Source organism: Microtus ochrogaster, unplaced genomic scaffold, assembly GCF_000317375.1.
Source record: "Microtus ochrogaster isolate Prairie Vole_2 unplaced genomic scaffold, MicOch1.0 UNK152, whole genome shotgun sequence".
In the NCBI taxonomy this organism is placed as follows: domain Eukaryota; kingdom Metazoa; phylum Chordata; class Mammalia; order Rodentia; family Cricetidae; genus Microtus; species Microtus ochrogaster.
The window spans coordinates 207,601-229,834 of NW_004949250.1; the positions used below are offsets into that span (position 1 = coordinate 207,601).

Here is a 22,234-nt window from a genome sequence, read left to right on the forward strand (position 1 = left end):
CAAAAGTAAGAGGAACCATAAAAACCTCAGCTTCGATGCAACTTACATACGAGGACACTTAACAGAAAGGGGAAATGGTTTGCTCAGAATCACACAGGGTTGTGGGCAGAAGAATGCCCTGCCTCTGTCCCTCCATATCTGAAATCTTAAACTCCAGCCTTTCAAAATGGAACCGTATTTGTCTATATGGTTTCTTTTACATAAGAATAGTAAAATGTGGTCAGGGTGGGCTCTAATTCAATTTAACTCCTGCCCATACAAGAAGAGCGAATTAGGATACAATACACGCAAAGGCAATCACGTGAAGGCACGTGGAAAACATGACCATCTCCAAGCTAACAAGATCAGCCTCAGAAGAAGGCAAGCTTGCTAAGACCTTGACCTTAGGCTCCAGACTTCAGATCTATATGACAATAATTCCCTGGCACCTTAGCCACTCAGTCAATACTGTCTTTTTCTGTGGCAACCCTGGGAATCTAATACACGCAGAAAGCGTAAACTAGAAGCCAGGCTTGCTGGATCTCTATCCTTCCCCCTTTACACAACAGCACCCAGCTGGTCCCATCCAACGCTCTCCCAGTCCCATTCCTGAGGAAGAGCATGGCAATTATAATAAGCAGTCCATTGACAAGTCTAGAATGTACCAAAGCAGTTTTGGGAGCATGCACACGCATTTATGCTTTTCTACTGAGCCAAGTCTACAGTCATTTCAAAGGTGTGAGACAGTGACAGCACTCAGCAGCATCCCTGGGCTCGCTGCCATAGAGGAACTAGACACGAATATGCTTATCTTAATCTGAAGTAGCTTGTTGGGGGCTGGGGGGTTGAAGCTAATGGCAGAGTGGAATCAGGAGCCTGGCTAAGAAACGGGGCATTAAAATGTATTCGGTACAGCCTCTTCCAGTATTGTAGGTCATCAAAACCAAAGCATGGAAGAGAAGATTTCAAGGCTCCCTCAAGTTCAACAGCACCTTGTTAACTCCTTAAAGATGAAAGAACCAAACCACATTGGCCATAGCACCAACTAATAAAAGAAATGGGACTGAATCCTCTTTCTGCCACTCACTAGCCAAATGACTTGGAATTTATGGAATCAGTCAGAAGCAACTCATAGATTAGAGATAATATATGCAGAACACTGGCACAGTTGCCAACACACACTAGGCAATCAATAACTAAATAAATCATTACCTGATTAGGTAATGAGTGGGAAGGACCACACCAAAAGGTTCTCTCCTCTTTAGAACCCTCCCCACGCTTCGTCCTCCCAGCTCTGAAGGAAGTCTCTTGCCCTTCCTTCTCTTTGTCATTCAGTTTGTTCAGCACGCCATCTTAAAAGTTGATGACACATTCGTACATCCACCCGTCTACTCATTGTAATTATGGTAAATAATTTCGAAGTCTCAGTGATGTTCTGTGCAGTGGGAGTTCCAAGCCAAATACAATATGCTTCCTACCTTCACTGGGTGTAGGTTTTGTGGGTATGCCCAATAAGTAGGGCCACTGACAATAACAACAATACACTTACAATCTTACTGTTTCAAAGTAATACTTTCCTCCTGGGTAAACCCAACACTTTATTTCCAGACACTTATTTCGTGCTTTATAGGATTCTGAACTAGCTTCTATGGATCTAAGTCAGCTGACTTAGCAGGAGACACGTTGAGGAATTATTACAAAGCACTGTGTTGAGTGCTGGCCCAGGAAAGCCCTATTGTTTTCTGAAAGCTGAGGAAGGAGAGCTCGCCACCGGTAGGATCCAAGAGTTGTCTTGTTTCATAACCCATCAATCTTTGTAAGCCTTACACGCTAGCTCCTCCCTGCAGTCCACCAAAAGCGGCAGGGTGAGACTTGTCCAGTTTATCTGCACCTTCCCTGTGGAATTCATATATCTTCTACTATAAAACAACAACTTGTTTTGTTGCATTTATTAATTTATTTGTGGGGATGCTGGTAAGAGAGCTTCTCTGCGTGCGTGCGTGCATGCGTGCGTGCGTTCGTGCGTTCTTGCGTGTGTAGATTAGAGGACAATTTTGAGACTTTTTCCTTTCTGCCATGAAAGGGGAACACACCCAGGGACCACACTTGGGTTGTGAGACTTGTTGGTAAGCGCCTTTGCCCACTGAGCCGTGAGGAAATAGGCAGTGTTGGTAGAAGTGCCTCCCTTAGAGCACATGGCTCAAGACAGCAGATATTTTAACAGTTAATATCCGTGAGCCTGTCCATGAGACAGAATGCACTTCATTCTCCAAACCTCAGCTGAGGGACGGTGCATAATTTTCCTTAGTTCATCCTCCAAACGCTTAGATGAAGTTGTTCTTGACTCCATTTCACAGTTGGGGAGACTGAGGTGAGGTAGAGATTTCCACAAGGACATCTAGGTTTGGGGTAGCCCACTTCTGGACATTGAAATAACAGCCTGCACAGAAACCCATAGGGCCACCAGAATGGGAACCTGAGGTTTGCCAAGGGTGGGGCTGAGGGAAATAGCATAGCGGGGGCGGGGCGGAGGGCGGAGCAGGACCGGCAGTTCCCTAGAGACGAGAAAGCCCCGCCTCCGTGCGAGGGAGGGCGGGGATTGGCTTGGCGTCGCGGATTGGCAGCGCGGGGACGCGCGCAGCTACGGGGGTGGGGCGCGATCCGGAAGTGAGCGAGAGGCGGCGAGGCGTGCTGGCGGGCAGAGTCGCAGCCGCCACTCTGCGGAGGAGCCGCTGCGGGGCGGGCGCCGGGCGTCGGGCGTGATGGAGGGCCCCGGGCTGGGCTCGCAGGTGAGCGCGGCATGGCCGGGCGGGGACGGCGGTGGGGACCCGAGCGGTGGCCAGGTGAGGTGGCTCCGCGAGGGTGGCGGGGCCCGATGCTGCTTGTCCTCTGCTGTGGCCGCGAAGCGAGGGCGGCCACGCCTGCCGCTTCCATTCGGCTGCCGGGCGTCACGCACCGGCCCCTGGGTCGACTGGGAACGGGAGGGTTTCAGGTGACACACCTCGGGCGGCCCGGTCAGCCTGAGACCTCGGCCAGCAGTCTGAGAGATTCTGATGAGTAGTTTTCAGCCTAGGCTGCCGCCTTCCCTCCACCCTGTGCTGTCTTAGCTCTCGTTCCCACCCACGTCCTTCCTACTCCTTGGAAGGGAAGCCTTGAGGCTGTGGGCGCAGGAGGAAGGGAGCTCCTTGGTGCGGCGTACAAAATCCCAAAGGACTTCCCAAGCTAGGTCTGCCTCAGGGACCACGGGAGAAGCTGTCAAAGCCGAGAGAACTAAGAATTTGTCCCTTTGGGTTGTGACCTCTAAAAACTAATAACTGGCATTCAGTAGATGCTCACTGAGTATCTCCAGGCTTAGTCAGTCCAAGAGCGTCCTTCACATCTCTCTTTTTTTTCTTCTTCAACCAGTTTGGTGTAGGTTTGGGTAGAAAATAACATGCTGAAGTGTTTTTATTGAGAATTCTTGCGTTTTTAAAAGAAAAAATGCTGTGCAGGGAGACTGGATTTTATAAAAGGGTGTAGACTCTACATAAAATTGTCTCATTATTTTCCTCAGACTCCAAAGTTGGCAAGAGTAGCCATCGTTTCTTAATTGCCGCCACTCTATAATAAAAGTCCGTAAGGGCTAAAAGTTTACTCCTGCCTGCTGAAGGGAAAATGACCCTGCCCAAGGCCTGTGACTTCAGAAGGGGGAGGATGATTTTAGAGGTTGGAGTTGGCAAGAGAGATTGTTGTTAGTAATAATTGCTTCTGGTACTTTCTTGAGTTATATCGTGAAGAGCTTAGACTTTGTAGAAATTCCCCATTCCTGGTCCTCACTACCCACTTGTGGGCTAGGAAAGAGTAATTATTTCTAATTTTAAATGTGAGAACTGAGACTCAAGAAAGTGAACTCACAGCTATCAGAGCAGCTGCCACCAAGATTCCATTCATTTTGCAAACGTGTTTTGAATGTCCTCCAGAAGCTCGGCTCTGCACTTCATGAACAAAACAGACAAAAAAAAAACATCCCTTTTATTGAATTTGCTTCTTAGTGATGGTAGGTTTTTTGCCAAATTTTTTCTACCCAAAATTTTTCTGGTTCTCGGTTACATTTAAGACTTCATATGTTAGATTTGTTTGTTCAGTAAACTCCCAGCTACACTGGGCTCCAGGCTGTTGTATTTGTTTGCTCTGTATATCCTGTGCATTTCTGTGCCTCATTCCTCCATCTCTATAATGTCTTCAGACAAATCTCACCTCCATGTAGCATTTTTCATCCCTCTTACTTAAAACTGCAAGCCTTTCCATTGTCATCACTAGCAACAGCACGCCCTGCCCTCCTTCCTGGTTTCATATTTCACCCAGCATTTAATACCATGCAGTAGAGTCGCTGATCCTGAAGATGCTCTCTTTCCCCTCTGACAGAAATAAGTGCTATGAGGGCAGGGAGGTGTATCAGATGCTCTCATTACTTTGTGTCAAGCAGAGAAATGAGAGTCTAACACTGGTATTGTTCAACCACTAGTGAAGTTAGAAACTTAACTCTGATACTTCTGTTAATATTGTGACAAATTTTAATGGTTTTCTGTCATGGCTTCCCTACCCCATTTTATTTATTAGTGAGGATAATGACCCTCACCAGAGTTTTCCAGATCATGGTTTTCTCTTAAAGCCCATTATAACATCAAGAGTACTTACTGTTTTTAAAATAGTTTGATTGCATGGTGATTTCCCTGTAGCTTAAAGATGCTCTAATTATGTGCTGTGGTATAACAAACCACTCAGAAGCATAATGGTACGAAGAACGGCCTTTGTTAACTCATGGATCTGTGTATCAGAAGTTTGAGAATACTGCTCAGGTGTTTGTCTTTGTGTTCCATTGTGTCTAGAGACTCACAAGCTAGGGGCGAATTGCTAGCTGGGGCTGGTATCCAGGAGTGTCTTCACTCACAGATCTGGCAGTTCATGCTGACTCTCAACAGACATTTCTGTGTGGCATGTGACCTGGTGTACACAGTATGGTAGCTGGACTCTAAAAGAAGCGTGTCTTAAAAGAGACAGAAAGAGGAAGGTACCAGTTTCTAAGGCATAGACTTGCAAACTGGCACGGTATCATTTCTGCAATATTTTATTAGTGAAGCAGTTCATAGAGCTTGATGTCAAGAGGAAGTGGCATAGACCACTCTTGATCTTGAAAATAAGAAAACTTGGGAGCCTATATTATAAAGATTACCACAGATGTACTGTATGCCTCTTATATAGTGTTCCTATTTCAGCCCCTTTCTTTCCTGTGAAAAAGTAATCAGCTAATTACATCTTTCTTGTTATTCCTTTCCTTCCATTTCTCCCCAACAACCCATGCATCTTATAAAAACAAGAAACAAAACATGTTATCCTGGTACCTTGAGTCATTAGCGAAGTGGAATCCTAATGAATCAAAATCATAGACTGCTTAGAGCCAGAGATTTTCTAGCTTTCGTCCAGTTAAATAGATTATAATTACTGATTGACAAAGAATCCTAAAAGGTTCTTACTTTCATTTTACTGTAGCTAAGTACATGTTGCTTTTGGCTATGTATGACTCTGTGTTTGATTTTTTTTTTTTTCTTTTTTAGCAGAGAGCCAAACAGACCTATTAAAAAGATCATTATGGTTCTGGTTCTGGTTAAAATGAAAGGGTGGAAAACACACCTTTCTCTTCTACATCTTCAGGACTCTGGAAAAGTAAATGGTAGAAAGCAGATTGAAATGACCAAAAGTCAGACTCTACCAACCCACCAGATAATTTACGTTTTTTTTGCTTCTGGTTTACCCCTGGTGTAGACTTGGGCCTTTAGAGAGGGCATCTGGGTAGACAAAACTCCATAAGCAATTCGGTTCACTCAAGAGGCAAGAAAAGAATCTTCTGGCAGCATGGATGTCAGAACATTCTTCCGTTGCCGGAAGAATTGTGATTTCAAGAGTACTTCCTGGAACTGAACACAAAATAAACATTCATCTGTGAAATAGCAAGTTGAAAAACTGGACATGAAAATGTAAAACTTACCCCATGAATGATTCTAGGGAACATATTTGCAAGTCACATATCTCCAGTACCATATCTAGATTGTTTAAAGTCAAGAACTCTTAAAACTAACAGTAAGAAACAAATAGCACAAATGGAAAATGGAAGCTAATCATGTTAGCACATGCCTGAAATCATAGTTCTTAGGAAGCTGAAGCAGGGGGATCACCACAAGTTAGAGCTGAATTGTATGTAGTGGGACCCTGTATCTAAAAAGGGAGGGTGGCAAAGACATGAACAGAAACTTCATTCAAGATACGCAGAAGACAGATTGTGATTTGTGGGCTGGTTTTCTTTGTTTTATGTTTAAAAACCACTTATGAGTAAGTACATATGATAATTATCTTTCTGGATCTGGGTTAACTCACTCAATATGATGTTTTCTAGATCCATCTATTTGCCTGCAAATTTCAAGATGTCATTTTTTCTGCTATGTAGTACTCCATTATGTAAATGTACCACATTTTCCTTATCCATTCTTCAGTTGAGGTGTAGTGATGAGGCAAGCAGGCCTGCTTTTCGTCCCATCCGGCTCTCGCATGGTTAGCTTAATACCCGAAATAACAACACACAAATTGTATTCTTTTAAACACTGTCCGGCCCATTAGTTCTAGCCTCTTAATGGCCAATTCTCATACAGTTGAGGGGCATTTAGGTTGGCTATGAGAAACAAAGCTCCTATTTGAACGTAGTTGAACACATGTCCTTGTGGCACGATTGAGCATCCTTTGGATATATACCCAAAAGTAATATTGCTGGGTCTTGAGGAAGGTTGTTTCCTAATTTCCTAATTTTCTGAGAAATCGCCAAACTGATATCCAAAGGGGCTATACCAGCTTGCACTCCCACCAGCAATACAGGAGTGTTCCCTTTACCCCACATTCTTTCCAGCATAAGTTGTCATCAGTGTTTTTGATCTTGGCCTTCAATGTCATTTCTTAGCATAAGCAATAATACATTTATTGACATTGAACACTTTATTTCTACTTGAGAATTTGAACAGTTTAAGAGATTGATTTGATTTGATTGGTTATCTTACTAATGAATGTTGTACATTTAGAATCTTTTTTTTAATTTTAGAATGCATACAAATAATATCTTTGTTATCAAGAAGCATTGAGAAATGTTGAAAAGTGTCTGTAATCTTCAGCTGTTAAGAGTCTTTCTCTCAAATAAAATTAGATCTTTGCTTTGGGGACATTACAGTGACTAAGTGAGCCTCATTTGATTTTAACCCATTTCCAATCTCTACCCTGATGCTTGGGCATTTGATATTTTAATAAAGTTGTCAAGTGTGCCACCACCACCTAACTTATAGGCCAATCTTGATTGTTAACTTGACTACACCTGTAATCAACTAAAATCCAAGCAGCTAGTCATTCCTGTGAGAGGTTTCTATTTTTATAATTGTTAATGACTTATCCACTGACGTTTTGCTTGCATGTATGTCTCTGTGAAAGATCGGTCAAATCCCTTGGAACTGGAATTACTAGGCCTGAGCTCAGGCCTGGCTGATGAGACTCCTTCCCTGAACTCTGTGGTCACTTCTGTACTGGCTATCTGTTGCTCTACAACAAATGACCACACCTGTAATAGCTTAAAGTGTTTATTAGCTCAGTGTTTCTGCTTGTCAGAGGTCCACATACAGCTTAGCTGGATCCTTTTTTCAGGGTGTCACAAGCTGGTGTCATGGTGGAGCTGTGTTCCCTTATGGAACTTAAAGAGTTCTTTCTCAAGCTCTTGTGGTTAGTAATGCAAGTAGCTCTTTGTGAACGCTTGATAATTGCTTTCATTTTCTTGATGTCTGTCACCAGGGGCACTTTCAGTTCTAGAAGCTACCCCCCAGCCTTGCCACTTGGGCTTCTTGCCATCCCTTTTGTTTTATAGCAGCCTGCTTTTGCAAAACCATTAGGAAAGAGCCTCTGCTAAGACACTCATATCAACATTGTCATAGAAGGCATTGTCCCACCACCTTTGCCATGTTCCTTGCCACAGGGTGTTTCCATCTTCAAAAAAGGGGGAAAACACAAGATCTTCTTTTTTTTTTGGTTTTTCGAGACAGGGTTTCTCTGTGGCTTTGGAGCCTGTCTGGAACTAGCTCTGTAGACCAGGCTGGTCTTGAACTCACAGAGATCCGCCTGCCTCTGCCCTCTGCCTCCCGAGTGCTGGGATTAAAGGCATGCGCCACCACCGCCCGGCTAAGATCTTGATTCTTGAGGAAGTGGGGAGAATATTTTTAGGGTGTACCCACAACTATTAAAAATAAGATCCTCCTAATGTCCCTACAGTGTCAGTAGCCATGACCCTCTTATTGCTACAACTACCAAGGCACATCCGTGCCTTTTCTGATAACCTATTCTTTGACAACATTTATAATGTGGGTTTTTCCAATAGTAAGTATCTAAGATAAAATCTTTTCCAACATACTCCTGTAAGAGATTAAAGCACAGGTATTGATAGTTGAATGCTTCGCTACATAATTGAATTATGACATTGGTTCTTTTACATGCTTTGTCAATTGCTCTTACTCTTCAGTGCAGGAATCACAGCCATGGCTCCCACCTTCCGGGATTTGGTCGACACAACATCTGTGCACACGAAAACCAAGAACTTGCGAAGGCAAAAGAAATTCTTCCTCTTATAGAGGACTCCAGTAACTGTGACATTGTCAAGGCTACACAGTGAGTCTACTAGATGCCCTGTTTGATCATGTGTGTCTAGTTGATGGTACTTGATGGGCACTTTCTTACTGTATCCTACAGCTCAGTGCCAGTATCTGCCATTTCAGCATCAGAGTACTTAGTGCATCAGGCACTTCCATTCGATTGTGAGCAGCTTTTTAGCAAAATTAAATTTCCTTTATCTTTGTAGCCCCAGGCTTTTTGCATAGTTTCTGTCTTTTAGGTGCCTGATAAAATTGTTTACTGAATGAATGAGTGGATGAATACATGAATAAATGATTTGGGACAAGACCAAAAACCAGACTCTGAATTTGAATTTAAAACATGCTGTAACCTAATACAGGAGTGGGATGGGAAATACTAGCTCATGTTTATAGATATTAATTGTTAATTATTATGTATTTTCTATTTTTTTGTTTGCTGGCACCAGAGGACAAGATAGTTAGAAGTATACTCTTGATCACTTGAAGCAAATAATGGGTCTGAAAATAGAAATGCATCTAAGATATTTCTGCTTGTGATCATACGTGGGCATCAATAACATCGGTTATTAGCAGTGTTTTCATCTTCGTAGAGCCTGTTCATTTCAGTGGCTGTCTCACCTCTTACATTTGAGCATATTTTGAAATACATTGTCTATCAGACAGAATTCGGTAGTTATTTATATTGAGGTAATCAAGTATAAACATTATAATGTTCATTTAACATAAGTCACACTCATCAAATCACCATTAAAAAAAAAAAACTAGTATTACCAGACTATCTTGGTATGATTTCCGTTATATCTCTGGTTGGCCTTAACACTGACTAAAGTTTATATTCATAATTCATATATTGACAATTACTTGAGTATCCTAATTACCAATGTTTATAAAGTTTAGAGGCCCTGGGCCCACTACATTGGGTGAATATGATTTGGTAGTTTGTATTGCTATGAAGACAAGAGTGTTCGTAAGGGGAATATTGGCTTTAATCAGAATGGGAATACTGAAATGTCTCTGTCACCTGGAAAACTCTGTTGTAACAAGTGCTAGATACCCGCTGCATTCACGAGGAAGCTCAGTGAGAACTCATCTCTGATGTTCCGTTAGGTCTTGGACCTTCTCAAATGACTGTGGAGACATCTTTAGTTAGTTGTTTTGGAAGGAGAAATGAGCAGAGAGAAAGATGTTCTAAACTACCAACAATGTTTCTCAAATAAAAGGAATATTCTTTTCCAGTAAAATAACCCAGATGACCTTCCAAAGATGAAGCATACGACCGTGACGCTGTGCCACTACCAGAAGCTTCCACATACTGTTCTCACTTTGTATTGACATACATGTGCCTCCGCTCTTTAAAATGCTACGAAGGCTTGTGCACATTTTTATCAAACAGAAACATTTTCATTTAACAGTGTGGAGAAGTGAGATCATTTGCCAGTTCATTTGATTTTTGACCTCTGAGAGCCTGTTGATATTTTCAGGTCCTTCTAGATAGAAATGAGTTTCAGAGAAAGTGCCAAAGATAAATGCTGTGCTTAGTTTCTGTTGGAAAGAAATGTTGTGCAGGTGGTGGTGCACGCCTTTAATCTCAGCACTCAGGAGGCAGAGGCAGGTGGATCTCTAAGCTCAAGGCCAGTCTGGCCTGCAGAGCAAGTTCCAGCCAGAGCTACAGAGAAACTGAGGCAGGGGGAGGGGGAGTTGCTAATGAATAATTTTTGAAGTTATGAAAGTATTAGAAGAAATACCTCAATCGGTTGAATATCTCCTAGATGCACCTTTTGCATTTCTGTTGTCTGCCTCACACTTTAGGTTCTCTGCCATCACCCCTTTGTTGGTCTCTGAACTCTATTCTTAAGCTTCCATATTGCCACTAATGTAATCTTTCTTAAAACTTAAATTCCTGGGACTTTTCTTTTCAAGTTACTCTCTTGGTTTCCCACTGAACTGTAGAGTCTTATCTTCTTCTACCTTGAGTGGTCTTGCCTCTTGCCCTTCTTACTCTTCTCTTCCTTCTCTACAGTATTGTTTGTGCTCAGCATTGCTGAGTTGCTTCTGTTTCATTGAACATGTGTATAATATTTCACATCTCAGTTTTTATACATGCTGTTTCTCCTGTCCAGAATGCCCCCCTTTCTTAAAATACAGCATGTCTGTCATCTTTTAGTTTCTCCAGGAAGGAGTCCTCATTCCCTCCTTGCTAGATCTACATTTTGGCCATTTCTTGTTGAATGTATTCCATTCCAAGTTTGCTTTTAGGGTTTTGTCTGCATTGTGAGGTAGTTGCATAGGTGCACTTTGCTTCAGAGATAAGTCAGGAGGATGCTGTAAAATCACCGTGGTCTTTAGTCATGCACAAACAGAGGCCTTGTGTGTTGGCTGCTGCACTGTCCTCTGTCAGCCTGCAGGCCGAAAAGCAAGGCTGACAGAAGGATGCTCCTTTAGGAGGAAGCAGCACTTAAAAACATCTGATTCGAGGTGAGTGGGAACCATCCCAATAAACACATTTTGGATTAAAAAAAAAAGATTAAGTCAGGAGCCAACACGATATGTACTTAGACAAGTGCAGTTATTGCAGGGGACAGGTGTGAGCACTAAAGTTTAAGAGAGTCTGTTTCAGCTCCACATGGACTAATCCATCAGATCATACACTGAACTTGCTTTTGTTTGGCTTTGCATTATGTTCCCTTCGTGCATTAATTAGATTTGGACCATATCAAAGAATTCTCCCTTGTGGAGTTAAGCAAGCATAGTTTCAGCCAATCTTGAGTTCAAAATGTTTTCAAGAAATACTGCACCAGCACTCGTACTGTACATTCATAAAATTGTAAAGCTTCGTCTTGGTCACCTATACAATATGGTATGACAGCTGTTTACATGGCATCTATATTGTGTGAGTAACCTATAATTGACTTAAGTATGTAGGAAGATATGCATAATTATTATATATGACACTGTTTTATGTAAGGGACTTAAATATGCACAGATGTTGGCATCTGCAGGGATTCCTCTAAGGATACTGAGGGACTTTGTATTTACATTTGATTAGAGAGTTGTGTAGATTTAAAATAAAAATAAAAATAAAAAACAAAGGTCATGATAAAGGGAAGAAATTTTACACATAAAATTATTATAATGTATTAACTATACTTTTCTTTTTCTTATTTAAGATACGGAATTTTTGAACGATGTAAAGAGTTGGTAGAAGCAGGATATGATGTCAGACAACCAGACAGAGAAAATGTGTCTCTTCTTCACTGGGCTGCCATTAACAACAGACTGGAGCTTGTAAAGTAAGATGGGGGTTTGTGCGCACGTAAACTGGTCTTTGTGGTTCTAGAACTCACTCTTGTCTTGTTTTTTTGTATGAGTTGGGCCATCTATGGTCTTCTATTGTAAATGAATACCTGGAGTATGCAGTCTTACTATAGAGTTGAAGACGACCATCATAAAGGGGACCCATCATAAAGATAAAGGCTAGTAAGTAAAAGCAGATGTGTTTTGAAAAAAAGGACTAGCATTACATCAGTCTCAGGAGAGAACCTGATTCTGGAAAAAGCATTGAAACGTTTTGTGTTCTAGCAGCAGGAGGAACAGAAGGTTGAGAATTAAACTTTGAGAAAAGCTAAATGTGGAATACGTTTGAAGTGAGCATGGAATGGTTTATATAGTTCTTTATAAAGAATGCTCTGCTGCCTGCGTGTTGTTTGTGAAAGGTTTTTAATCTGAGCAAAGCAATCCCGAGTGGTCCCAGGGGAAGAACTGAAACCACGAGGGGAAACCATGGGGAGGGGCTTTGAATGCCCTCTGGGGATGGAGCCACCATTTGTGGACTTTCTCAGGGACAGACAGGGTCTGGAATGGGAAGAGAGGGGCTGGGTGGAGCTTCCTAACAGTTTGTTATAACAGTTTCTACTTTAGTGTGTAAAATGGCAGTGGGTAGTGAGTATTTGAGTGTACATGGTCTTATCAGAGGACTATATGTATAAAATCCTTGAGGCCTAAAGAACTAAATTTATTAGTTTAAAATCTTCTAACAGATCATACCAACAGACAAACTCATGGTATATTCTTTAGATAATGTGATATACAAAGCATATCTTTGAAGTAAGAAAATAAACTTCTCTAAACTAGAGATGAAAATTGTTTTTATTACCTTATAGGTTCAATGTAGCAGTACCCCATATTCTGTGTTCTCAAAAATGGAACGTTCATGCTGGGCGGTGGTGGCACACGCCTTTAATCCCAGCACTCAGGAGGCAAAGGCAGGTGGATCTCTGGGAGTTCGAGGCCAGCCTGGTCTACAAGAGCTAGTTCCGGGACAGGCACCAAAGCTACAGAGAAACCCTGTCTCGAAAAACCAAAAAAAATTTTAAAAAAATTTTAAAAAAAGGAACATTCATAATTTATCTAAACATTTCTAATTTGTCTAAAATGATTTTAAATTCATTTTTTTGCTACTTTAAAAAATCCTCACATGCTGCTTCTAATTATGAACTGCTAAAAATGATAAAATCTCACCGTTCTCTTTCCACTTTTGAAGCTATAAGAGTACTATAGTCATTAAGATGTTCAGGGAAGTTACTATGTGTTGTAACTATGTGGGTGATAGTGGAATGCTATTTATAGCAGAAATAATTATACATGGACTATTGTTTCACCAGAGAGTTGTCTGCGGCTGTCCTACATATTTTTGAGACTTCTGTAGATTTGGGCCCTTCAGGAGAGTTACTCTAATTTCTGTTTTATAACATAGTGCTGAGAAAAAGTTAGACTGGGTTGGTAGAGTACTTGCCTAGCAGACACAGAGCCCTGGGTTGGATCCCAGTGTCACATGCAAACGGGATGTGATGATGCACACCTCTAATCCCAGCACCCAGGACGTGGAGACAGGAGGACCAGAAGTTAGTTCAGGTCATCTTTACAATGTAGCAAGTTTGAGGCCCAGCTGGGATACATGAGACCTTGTCTTGGGCAGGTGGGGAGATAGAGGAAGGACTTTTTTTTCTCAGTATGAATCTTAAGTTTCCTGTCTTATTGTTGTTGTTTTTAACAGGTTTTATATTTCCAAAGGTGCTGTGATAGATCAGTTGGGTGGTGATTTAAATTCAACTCCTCTTCACTGGGCCATCCGGTAAGATGTCTTTTCAAGCTGACATTAAGCTGTGTGGCTTGTGGGGGCGGGTCTCAACCTCAGTTGCAGGCGGGAGAATGGTTTTCTTTTCTTTTATTTCCTCTTTTCAAAATGAAGTACTGTTTTAACGTTTCCAGAAGAGTTGTTTAGTATTATTTGGCCCTGTGCTGCAGTATGGTTATCAGACTCAAATGTATCAGAATTTCTGTTTCGAAACTGGAATGAACATCTCTTCTATTTGGTTTGTGTGAATTAAAGCAGTAATTCAACTATAAACTCACTCTCCAGCCTTTCAGATTGATTTTGCCAGTCAGTAGTGGTGCAGGCCTTTATTCCCAGCACTCAATAGGCAGATGGATCCCTTGAGTTCAAGGCCAGCATGGTCTACAGAGTGAGTTTCTGGTCAGCCAGGGCTACACAGAGAAACCCTGTCTTGAAAACACAAAGATAGATAGATAGATAGATAGATAGATAGATAGATAGATAGATAGATAGATAGATAGATAGATAGATAGATAGATGATAGAATAAAGAGATTTATTTTTCACAGAATAGAAGTGAAGTATATTTAAGATCAAATGGGTAAACGCCTTTGAAGTTGATGCATGATGATCTTGAGTAGGCTGGCTGACCGTGACAGTTATGATATCTAGCCTCCCGTTTGCTGTGTGATCCACTGATCCTATGACGCTGAGGGAATGAGTCTCTCTGCCTGACCACTCTGTTTGGTGAGGTTGGAACTGAAGTGAACAGTTAGTTGTTACTGCAAAGCAGAGCCCTGGATCTGTTCTCCACAGGCAAGAGTTTTGAAGAACCCAAGGGTTATTCTTCTACTTCAACCTGCTGATGTTGTTAGTTTACATGAAAATGAGTTACATTTGGAGATATACGTACATATATGTATCTATGTGTGTATCATATACATATATGGTTCTTTATATGTATATGGTTTTTAATATGGTTTATAAACATATATATGGTTCTTAACATTTTCACAATTACACTGATAATTATACTTAATATTATATTTCTAGCGTATGATTATGTTTTAGTTTCTGAACCAGTTCTACTGTTGGCATTAGTCATTTGCTGTTGTTGTTTACACATGCTTTAGCAGCATAACATTTGATTTAAAATGTAAGGTTATCAAGTTTATCGTTTGCCCCGAGCATGATTATGTAATTCTAAATCTGGAGTATTAAAAGATATTTGGGGCTGGAGAGATGGCTCAGTGCCTAAGAGCCCTGCTGCTCTTACAGAAGACCAGACCAGAGTTCTGGCCTAGAACCCACTGTAGAGTGGTTTATAACTGCCTGCAACTCCAGCTCCAGGGAATCAGACACCCTACTCTGGCCTCCTCTGGCTTGCACACATGTGTATACACACCTAAACATAAATAAAAATGTACAACTGCCAGTATTTAAAACATCTTCCTATTGGAGAGCATTCTTTCATCCAGCCAGAATCTCTCATGTAGAAATGTAGCTTCTTCCTGGATATTTTTTTTTCTGCATTAATTCTACTTCCTCAGAACGCAGTACATTTAAAATTGTTCTATTTACAGACAAGGGCATTTGCCTATGGTCATATTATTACTCCAGCATGGTGCAGACCCCACTCTAATTGATGGGGAGGGGTTCAGCAGCATTCATCTGGCTGTCCTGTTTCAGCACATGCCGATCATAGCGTATCTCATCTCGAAGGGACAGGTACGTTTTGAAATGTTCCTATATTCCAGGTAGTGTGATCTGAAGGTATCGGGAAGGTTATTGGCCCTAATCTATTCTGACTTTTAAACTATAAGTTAATGGATGTTCACATACTCAGAATTAACCTTGCTAAGCCAACCTAGCTGTTCAGCACTGGGGTTTTTGACTACATTAAGGGGGAAAGACAGGTTATTTTAGCTCAGCATCATTTAATGTTTCTGAAACTTGTAAGCCTGTAATAGTTTTTCTGACGAGACCAGTAATTTTCAGGGTTTTTCAGAAACATGACCTCAAAGCCTATATTTTTCTTTTGCTTAAGTGTAGAAATGGTAGTCAGATCACTATTAACCCATCGTTTGCTTTCATTATTTGGACTCACATGGGAGGCCAGTTTGAATGTTTGCATCTTATTTATTGTTCTGTGAGTAATTCCATGAAAATGATGTCCTTCAGAGCACAGGTTAAATTATAGGCTGTCAGCAGTGGGAGTTTCGCTGTGAGCTGTGCTTGCTGGATGGAGTGCGCTCTCTGACAGCAAGGTGGTTTATGTGTTAGCAGTCTTGTCTGGAATGGGTGTGAAAGCGTGTTTGCACAAATGCCATTGGATTGATTGTTCTCCCTCTATAAGCACTTTTTCTCAGACAGCCCAGGGAAGTAGAATAATTATAGCCTCCTCCCGTGCTTCATATTGGGAAGATGTAGGGGGAGGAGACCTTTGTGTTCCTCCCAAGTTCTGGTTCTCCAGGGCCTTGAGAACCCTCAGTACTTTAGACTCTTCGACGTGATGAGAGCCACTGTGTGTCCTTACTGGGATATGATTTCCCTTTTCCTTCTCTTCCAGAAAATATAAAGAGTTTTGAATTTTTCTTGTTTAACTGTTTGAAGCAAGTGCAAAAAAAAAAAAAGTGACTCTAAAGATAGGTAATTCACTATTATTGGATGAATGTTAGTGTGAATCCATGTGTCAAGGTTTAAATCATATGTCATCTAGATCTCTGTGTCATATTCGATGGTGACTGTCAGCTGTCCTTTCTTCCTTTTGCATCATAGAACACTTTATATCATATATTCAGATTCTCCCTTGTTTTTTTTATTTATATATTATGTATACAATATTCTGTCTGTGTGTATGCCTGAAGGCCAGATGTGGGCACCAGATCTCATTACAGATGGTTGTGAGGCACCATGTGGTTGCTGGGAATTGAACTCAGGACCTTTGGAAAAGCAGGCAATGCTCTTAACCGTTGAGCCATCTCTCCAGCCCTTCTTCTATGGGTTTTTACCCTGTAAAAGCAATCTTTCTTTTTGTTTTTAACTTAAATGATATTTGAACTATTTTTGTAGAGCAGTGATGGGCTGAATGTGTTAAAGTATTTATTTACTAAGAAATGCAACTTTTTATACTATATTCACAGTTTTGCTAATTGATTCCTTTTGACTAGAGTGTGAATATGACAGATGTCAATGGCCAGACACCTCTCATGCTATCAGCGTACAAAGTCATTGGGTGAGTGGTACTGGATCCCTTCATTCTGCTTCTTGGTCCTTATAAGTTTTCTGTAAATATAATCTCAAGTATCTTGGTCTGTGAGTTGCTAGTGCATGCTGAAGATTTTACACATGGTTATGACTGTCTATACTTAAAATGCACCATTGAAGGACATGGTTTTCTCTTGGTAGCTTTGATGAAAAGTTTGAAAGTTTACAGAGTTGATATTCCTTAGCATATGCTTATTAATTGACTGATTTCTTCTTTTGTACCTGAAAAGATGACAAATTTAAATGTTCTCATAATCATAAATCTCTATGATAAGCTCACTTCTCTGACAGCAGTGAAATTGAGTTTCTCTGCTATTGCTGACTACTCTGAAGACACCGATAGAGCTGGCGTGTGACAGGAGTCTGTTACAGGATGTGATCGGATACATATTCATAAACACATTTACTTAATGCCCACCATGTGGTCCAGCTATCATCATTCCTTGTACACACATGCGTGTTATAGTTTTCTCCTTATCAGTTTGTTTCCAGCGTTGTACTGAATCCCCAGGTCTGCTTATCCTTGACACAGCTCTTGCTGTGGCTGGCCTTGTTAGAGGACCATCCTTCTGGTCTTCTTTTTAGGTAGCATTTGACTAGAAATATTCTTAGAGCTAATAGAGTAATTAAAGTCAGATCTTATTCTTACTGAGTAGATCTCCTGAAAGAAGGGAAACGACTGATGATTAAAAAAGAAAGAAAAGGAAAAAAATATTTCATTGAATTGTTTGCTTGATTATCACTTTCTTTTTCATTTATTTGCATGTGTGTATGTTTTGAGGCAGGGTTTCTCTTTGTAGCCCTAGCTGTCTTGGAACTCACTTTGTAGACCAGGCTGGCTTGAACTCAGAAATCTGCCTACCTCTGCCTCCCAAGTGCTGGAAATAAAGACATGCACCACCACTGATTGGCTTAGCTTATCACTTCCTAAAATATTAGTAATATTAGTAATATTTTAGGAAGTAAAAGGTGAACATTCCTAATCTCAGAATCCTAAGTCCTAAATGTTTAAAATCTTATTTTTTTTTTTAGACAATATAATGTCTGTATAAGTTGAACATTACTAATTTTGGAATTCTAAGTCCTAAATATTCAAAATCTGAATTATTTAGACAACATGATACCTTATTATACTATATATAATGCAAAGAATCATTAAAAATATAACTTTAGACTATATATAAGATGTATATGAAGCAAATGAATTTCAGTTTAGATTTGTTGCATATCCTTAAGGACTCACGGATATCCTAAAATACTATTCCTTAAGGATGAGCAGCAAAAAGAAAATCCAAGATACCTTTCTGGTTCCAAGTATTTTGGGAAAGGAATATCCCGCCTATGTTTGCACCTATTTTCCTTAGTAGGTAATAGAAAGAGAGCATAAAGGTAGCTTTAGTTTATCTGCTCAAGTAAGACATGCAATTAGTGTTCGGTTGTACACCATTTAATAGTAGCCAAGGTTAAATTGACAGTCTTAAAAATACTAATCACTAAATAGAACAAAAACATGAAGAGAATTTTCCTTATCTTCTGAATTGCTAACTAAATTATGTCATTGATACAGCAGGCTGCCATTTAAGAGCTATCTTGTTTGTTTACTCTTCTCTGCTAGTAACTAGAACAGAACTGGTCATTTGCTATTACTGTTTGCACATGCTATAGCAGCATAAGGTTTAATTTAGATCGTGAGGTTATCAAGTTTATCATTTGCCCCGAGCATGATCATGTAATTCTGAATCTGGAGTATTTAAATAAAAGATATTTGGGACTGGAGAGATGTTTTAGTGCCTAAGAGCTCCTGCTGCTCTTACAGAAGACCAGACCAGAGTTCTGGCTTAGAACTCACTGTAGAGTGGTTTACAACTGCCTGCAACTCCAGCTACAGGGAATCAGACACCCTGCTCTGGCCTCCTCTGGCTTGCACACATGTGTATATACACACTTAAACATAAATAAAAATAGCCCCCTTTTTTAAGAGGAAAAGATACTTGTACAGCTGCCAATATTGTTCTTCAGAATGCTTACTTGTTACTTGATACACTACCTTAAAATTTCTCTGTTTGCATTTTCTCCTCACATCTTCCTCCAGGCCAGAACCAACTGGATTCCTTTTAAAGTTTAATCCTTCTCTCAGTGTTGTTGACAAAACACATCAGAACACTGCACTTCATTGGGCAGTTGCGTCAGGAAATGTCAGTGCAGTTGATAAGCTATTGGAAGCTGGTTCTAGCCTGGACATCCAAAATGCTAAGGTATGACCTGGTATTCTCTTTTCTAGTTACATTATCTCTTCAGCCAAAGATGGAGGATATTTAATGCACTGGTAGCTATTCATTTGGATTTTAGCTACCACAATATAAATATTAACAATAATATCTACACTTAGAATAAATGTATTGAATATATGAATCTAATGAAAAAGTATTTTATTACCTGTACTATATCCAAAAATAAAAATATAATTGATTTTTTTTAAAAGGGAGAAACACCTCTTGATATGGCTGTACAAAATAAAAACCAGCTCATTGTTCACATGCTGAAAACAGAAGCCAAGAGGAGAGTGAACAAAAAGTTTAGACTTTGGAGATGGCTACATAAATGCGAGGTATTCTGTGTGATAAAAGTTTTTGTTAGTTTTTGTTTCTAGGGCCACAGAAGAGGCTGCAGATTCAACTTTGATTGTATTGCCATGGATGTGCTAATGACATCTTTGCCATAACATTAATTCTCAGGTGGATGGCACCCAAACTATGAGTTACCTGATGGATATTTGCTAATTACTTAAGGAATGAATTGAAATGCAAAATGGGCTTGATTCTTAGAGTGGCACCTACTTGACCCCCCAGTTCAGTGTCGAGTAGACATTTGCAGTGTGCGGTCTCAGAACTGGCCTCCTGCTCCTGCCCACCTGTGACTAAGCCTTCTGATCTCCTTAGGTAGTGTGTGCTGTCAGTCCTACCCCATACCCATGGTGATGTGCTTCTGGTTGGTCCTGCTGTCAGTTTGTCACTAGAATGTGACCTCATCACATCACTAATGGCCACATTCGTCCAGCCCCATTAGTCTTTATGCAGATTTATTTTCCTATTGAAAATAACTTTTTTTTTAACTTAACAATTCTTCTCTATAGTGTTCTGAACTTAAAGTAAGCTAAACAGTAAAAAAGGGTTTAGGAACTTCAGCTTTCTCTCAAATGTCTAAGAAAACTAAGCCATAGTTGTAAATATAACTCACGATGATAAAAATGGGTATTGGGTTGATTAATTTTTTTCTCAAATATGATAGTGTCTTTTCAAGCAATATTAGTAATTACAATTGCAGGATAATTCTAACAGATGCAAGTTTTTTATATAGAAAATCCCCGTGAGTACTATGCTCAGTTTTCAGTTGGTGTGAAGAAAGGGGCTGTTACTCTCTAACTTCTTAGGAGTAGAGATGCCAAGATTCTGTCCTAGAAAACGTTTCTACCCCTTCATCCATCCCTTAAATGATATTTGCATCTTGACTGCCCCCAAATTTCTCTCCAGCATAGACCATCTCGACTACTAAACTAAATCGCCTGTTTGGCCCATCCCGTCATTGTTCAATTATTTTTGAAACTTTTAATTTTTATTATCACTTTCCTTTTAAGCATGTCATTTTTTGAGGAAAAGAAAAAGGAAAATGTCATTAAGCAAAATTTATAAGATTATCTCTAAGGTGTATAAATCAATCATATTTTTAAATTTGACAACTATTTGAAGAAAATCTGCTAGTTCAGTTGTTTGTTCTGTACTTAGGAAGTAGTTCTTGTACTGAACTAATTCTTGTTAGGAGGTGCGATCCACAGTTGTAAAATCTAATCTCTCATTAGCTCTTCCTGCTGCTGATCCTCTCTGTGGTTACCCTGTGGGCCGTCGGATACATCCTGGACTTCAATTCAGATTCTTGGCTTTTGAAAGGATGTCTTCTAGTAGCATTGTTTTTTCTGACATCTCTGTTTCCAAGGTGTGTATAGTAGTCTTTGCAAGGCTGTTCAAAGTCAACTGGAATCTCCGATTGATGTTGAGCTATAAATATTACTGAATCATGTGACAACATCCTCAGGATGGTAGGAAGAATGAGATTTGGTGGTATAGCTTTGGGCTGAAAGCAGACAATTGGTGAAAAATAAATATTGTGGATCACACACTGTATCATTCAGTTTGTCCATGATAAAGTTCTGTTACCATTTTATGTCCTGAATCATTTTACCCATTTTTCACATTTTTTTCTCTTTTAACTGCTAAATTCATTTTATACTAATTATTTTTCCACATGATGGTTTTAGTTGAAGCAACCTTAATATGATGGGGGGGGGAGATAATGAAAGTAAATACATTGTAGTTCTCTTTAAAATTAACCCACAGAGAAATATGCAGGATTGTACTAGTGAGTCAGTCATTGTCTGGATCCAGATTTGCTTTTAATGTATACCAGTCTGATCTAAAACAAGTTGTTCTTCCTCTCTGTGCCTCAGTTTCTTGATCTCTAAGTGAAGATAATTGTGATGATGCCCACTTCATGACTAATGCATGACAGAACATTGTCTGGTACACTATCTGTACTTGGAATCAATCATGTCACATCCCAGTCTCTTCCCCATTCCCCACCTTAGTGGCAAGATGTCAATTCTCACACGGATGGGGGTATCATCCTTGATTCTTCCCTTGCTTTCAGTCCTAACATTTAACCCTTCTTAAATAATTCCTGCCAAGCCTCTCAGCTGTCCTCCTGCCTTCATCCCTACAGGGTGCCCCCACTTAACAGTCAAGGCAGATCCATTTCTGCCTGGTTTTCTTGTTAAAATCTCCCTTAAAACTTAACTGTTATGCTCAGAAAAAAAAACAGACCAGATTCCCTCCCTGCTGCTTTCATCCCTTGTCCATCCCCACACTGCCCTTCTCCTTCTTTCTACTTCTGGAACACAAGCTTGTTCCCTGAGCCTTGCTGGTATCCCTCGGCCCTGGGTTCAGACCCCACCCCTTGTGAGGCTGTCCTGACACAGGTCTGCTGCATCACCATCTTACTGTCTCCCTAGCACCTCCCTATAATGTAAAGCCCACGAAAGTAGAAGCTTGTCTCTGCTGCTGAACGTTTCATTCTCTGAATGAGACAAGCTGTAAAGATAAGGATCCATAGGGAAG

General features: G+C 40.4%; 1 protein-coding gene across 1 annotated transcript in view; it reads left to right on the forward strand.

Moving 5' to 3' along the window:
• The first annotated feature begins 2,673 nt into the window (after positions 1-2,673).
• The window catches only part of Zdhhc13 (zinc finger DHHC-type containing 13), a 38,703-nt gene continuing 19,142 nt past the window's right edge, over positions 2,674-22,234 (forward strand). Inside the window, exons 1-9 of the mRNA XM_005371996.3 lie at positions 2,674-2,768; positions 8,558-8,703; positions 11,855-11,977; positions 13,741-13,818; positions 15,383-15,527; positions 16,970-17,034; positions 19,159-19,321; positions 19,549-19,674; positions 20,923-21,056. Coding sequence (XP_005372053.1) covers positions 2,742-2,768; positions 8,558-8,703; positions 11,855-11,977; positions 13,741-13,818; positions 15,383-15,527; positions 16,970-17,034; positions 19,159-19,321; positions 19,549-19,674; positions 20,923-21,056 — 1,007 coding nt within the window. The 5' untranslated portion in view covers positions 2,674-2,741. The remainder of the gene's footprint in view (positions 2,769-8,557; positions 8,704-11,854; positions 11,978-13,740; positions 13,819-15,382; positions 15,528-16,969; positions 17,035-19,158; positions 19,322-19,548; positions 19,675-20,922; positions 21,057-22,234) is intronic.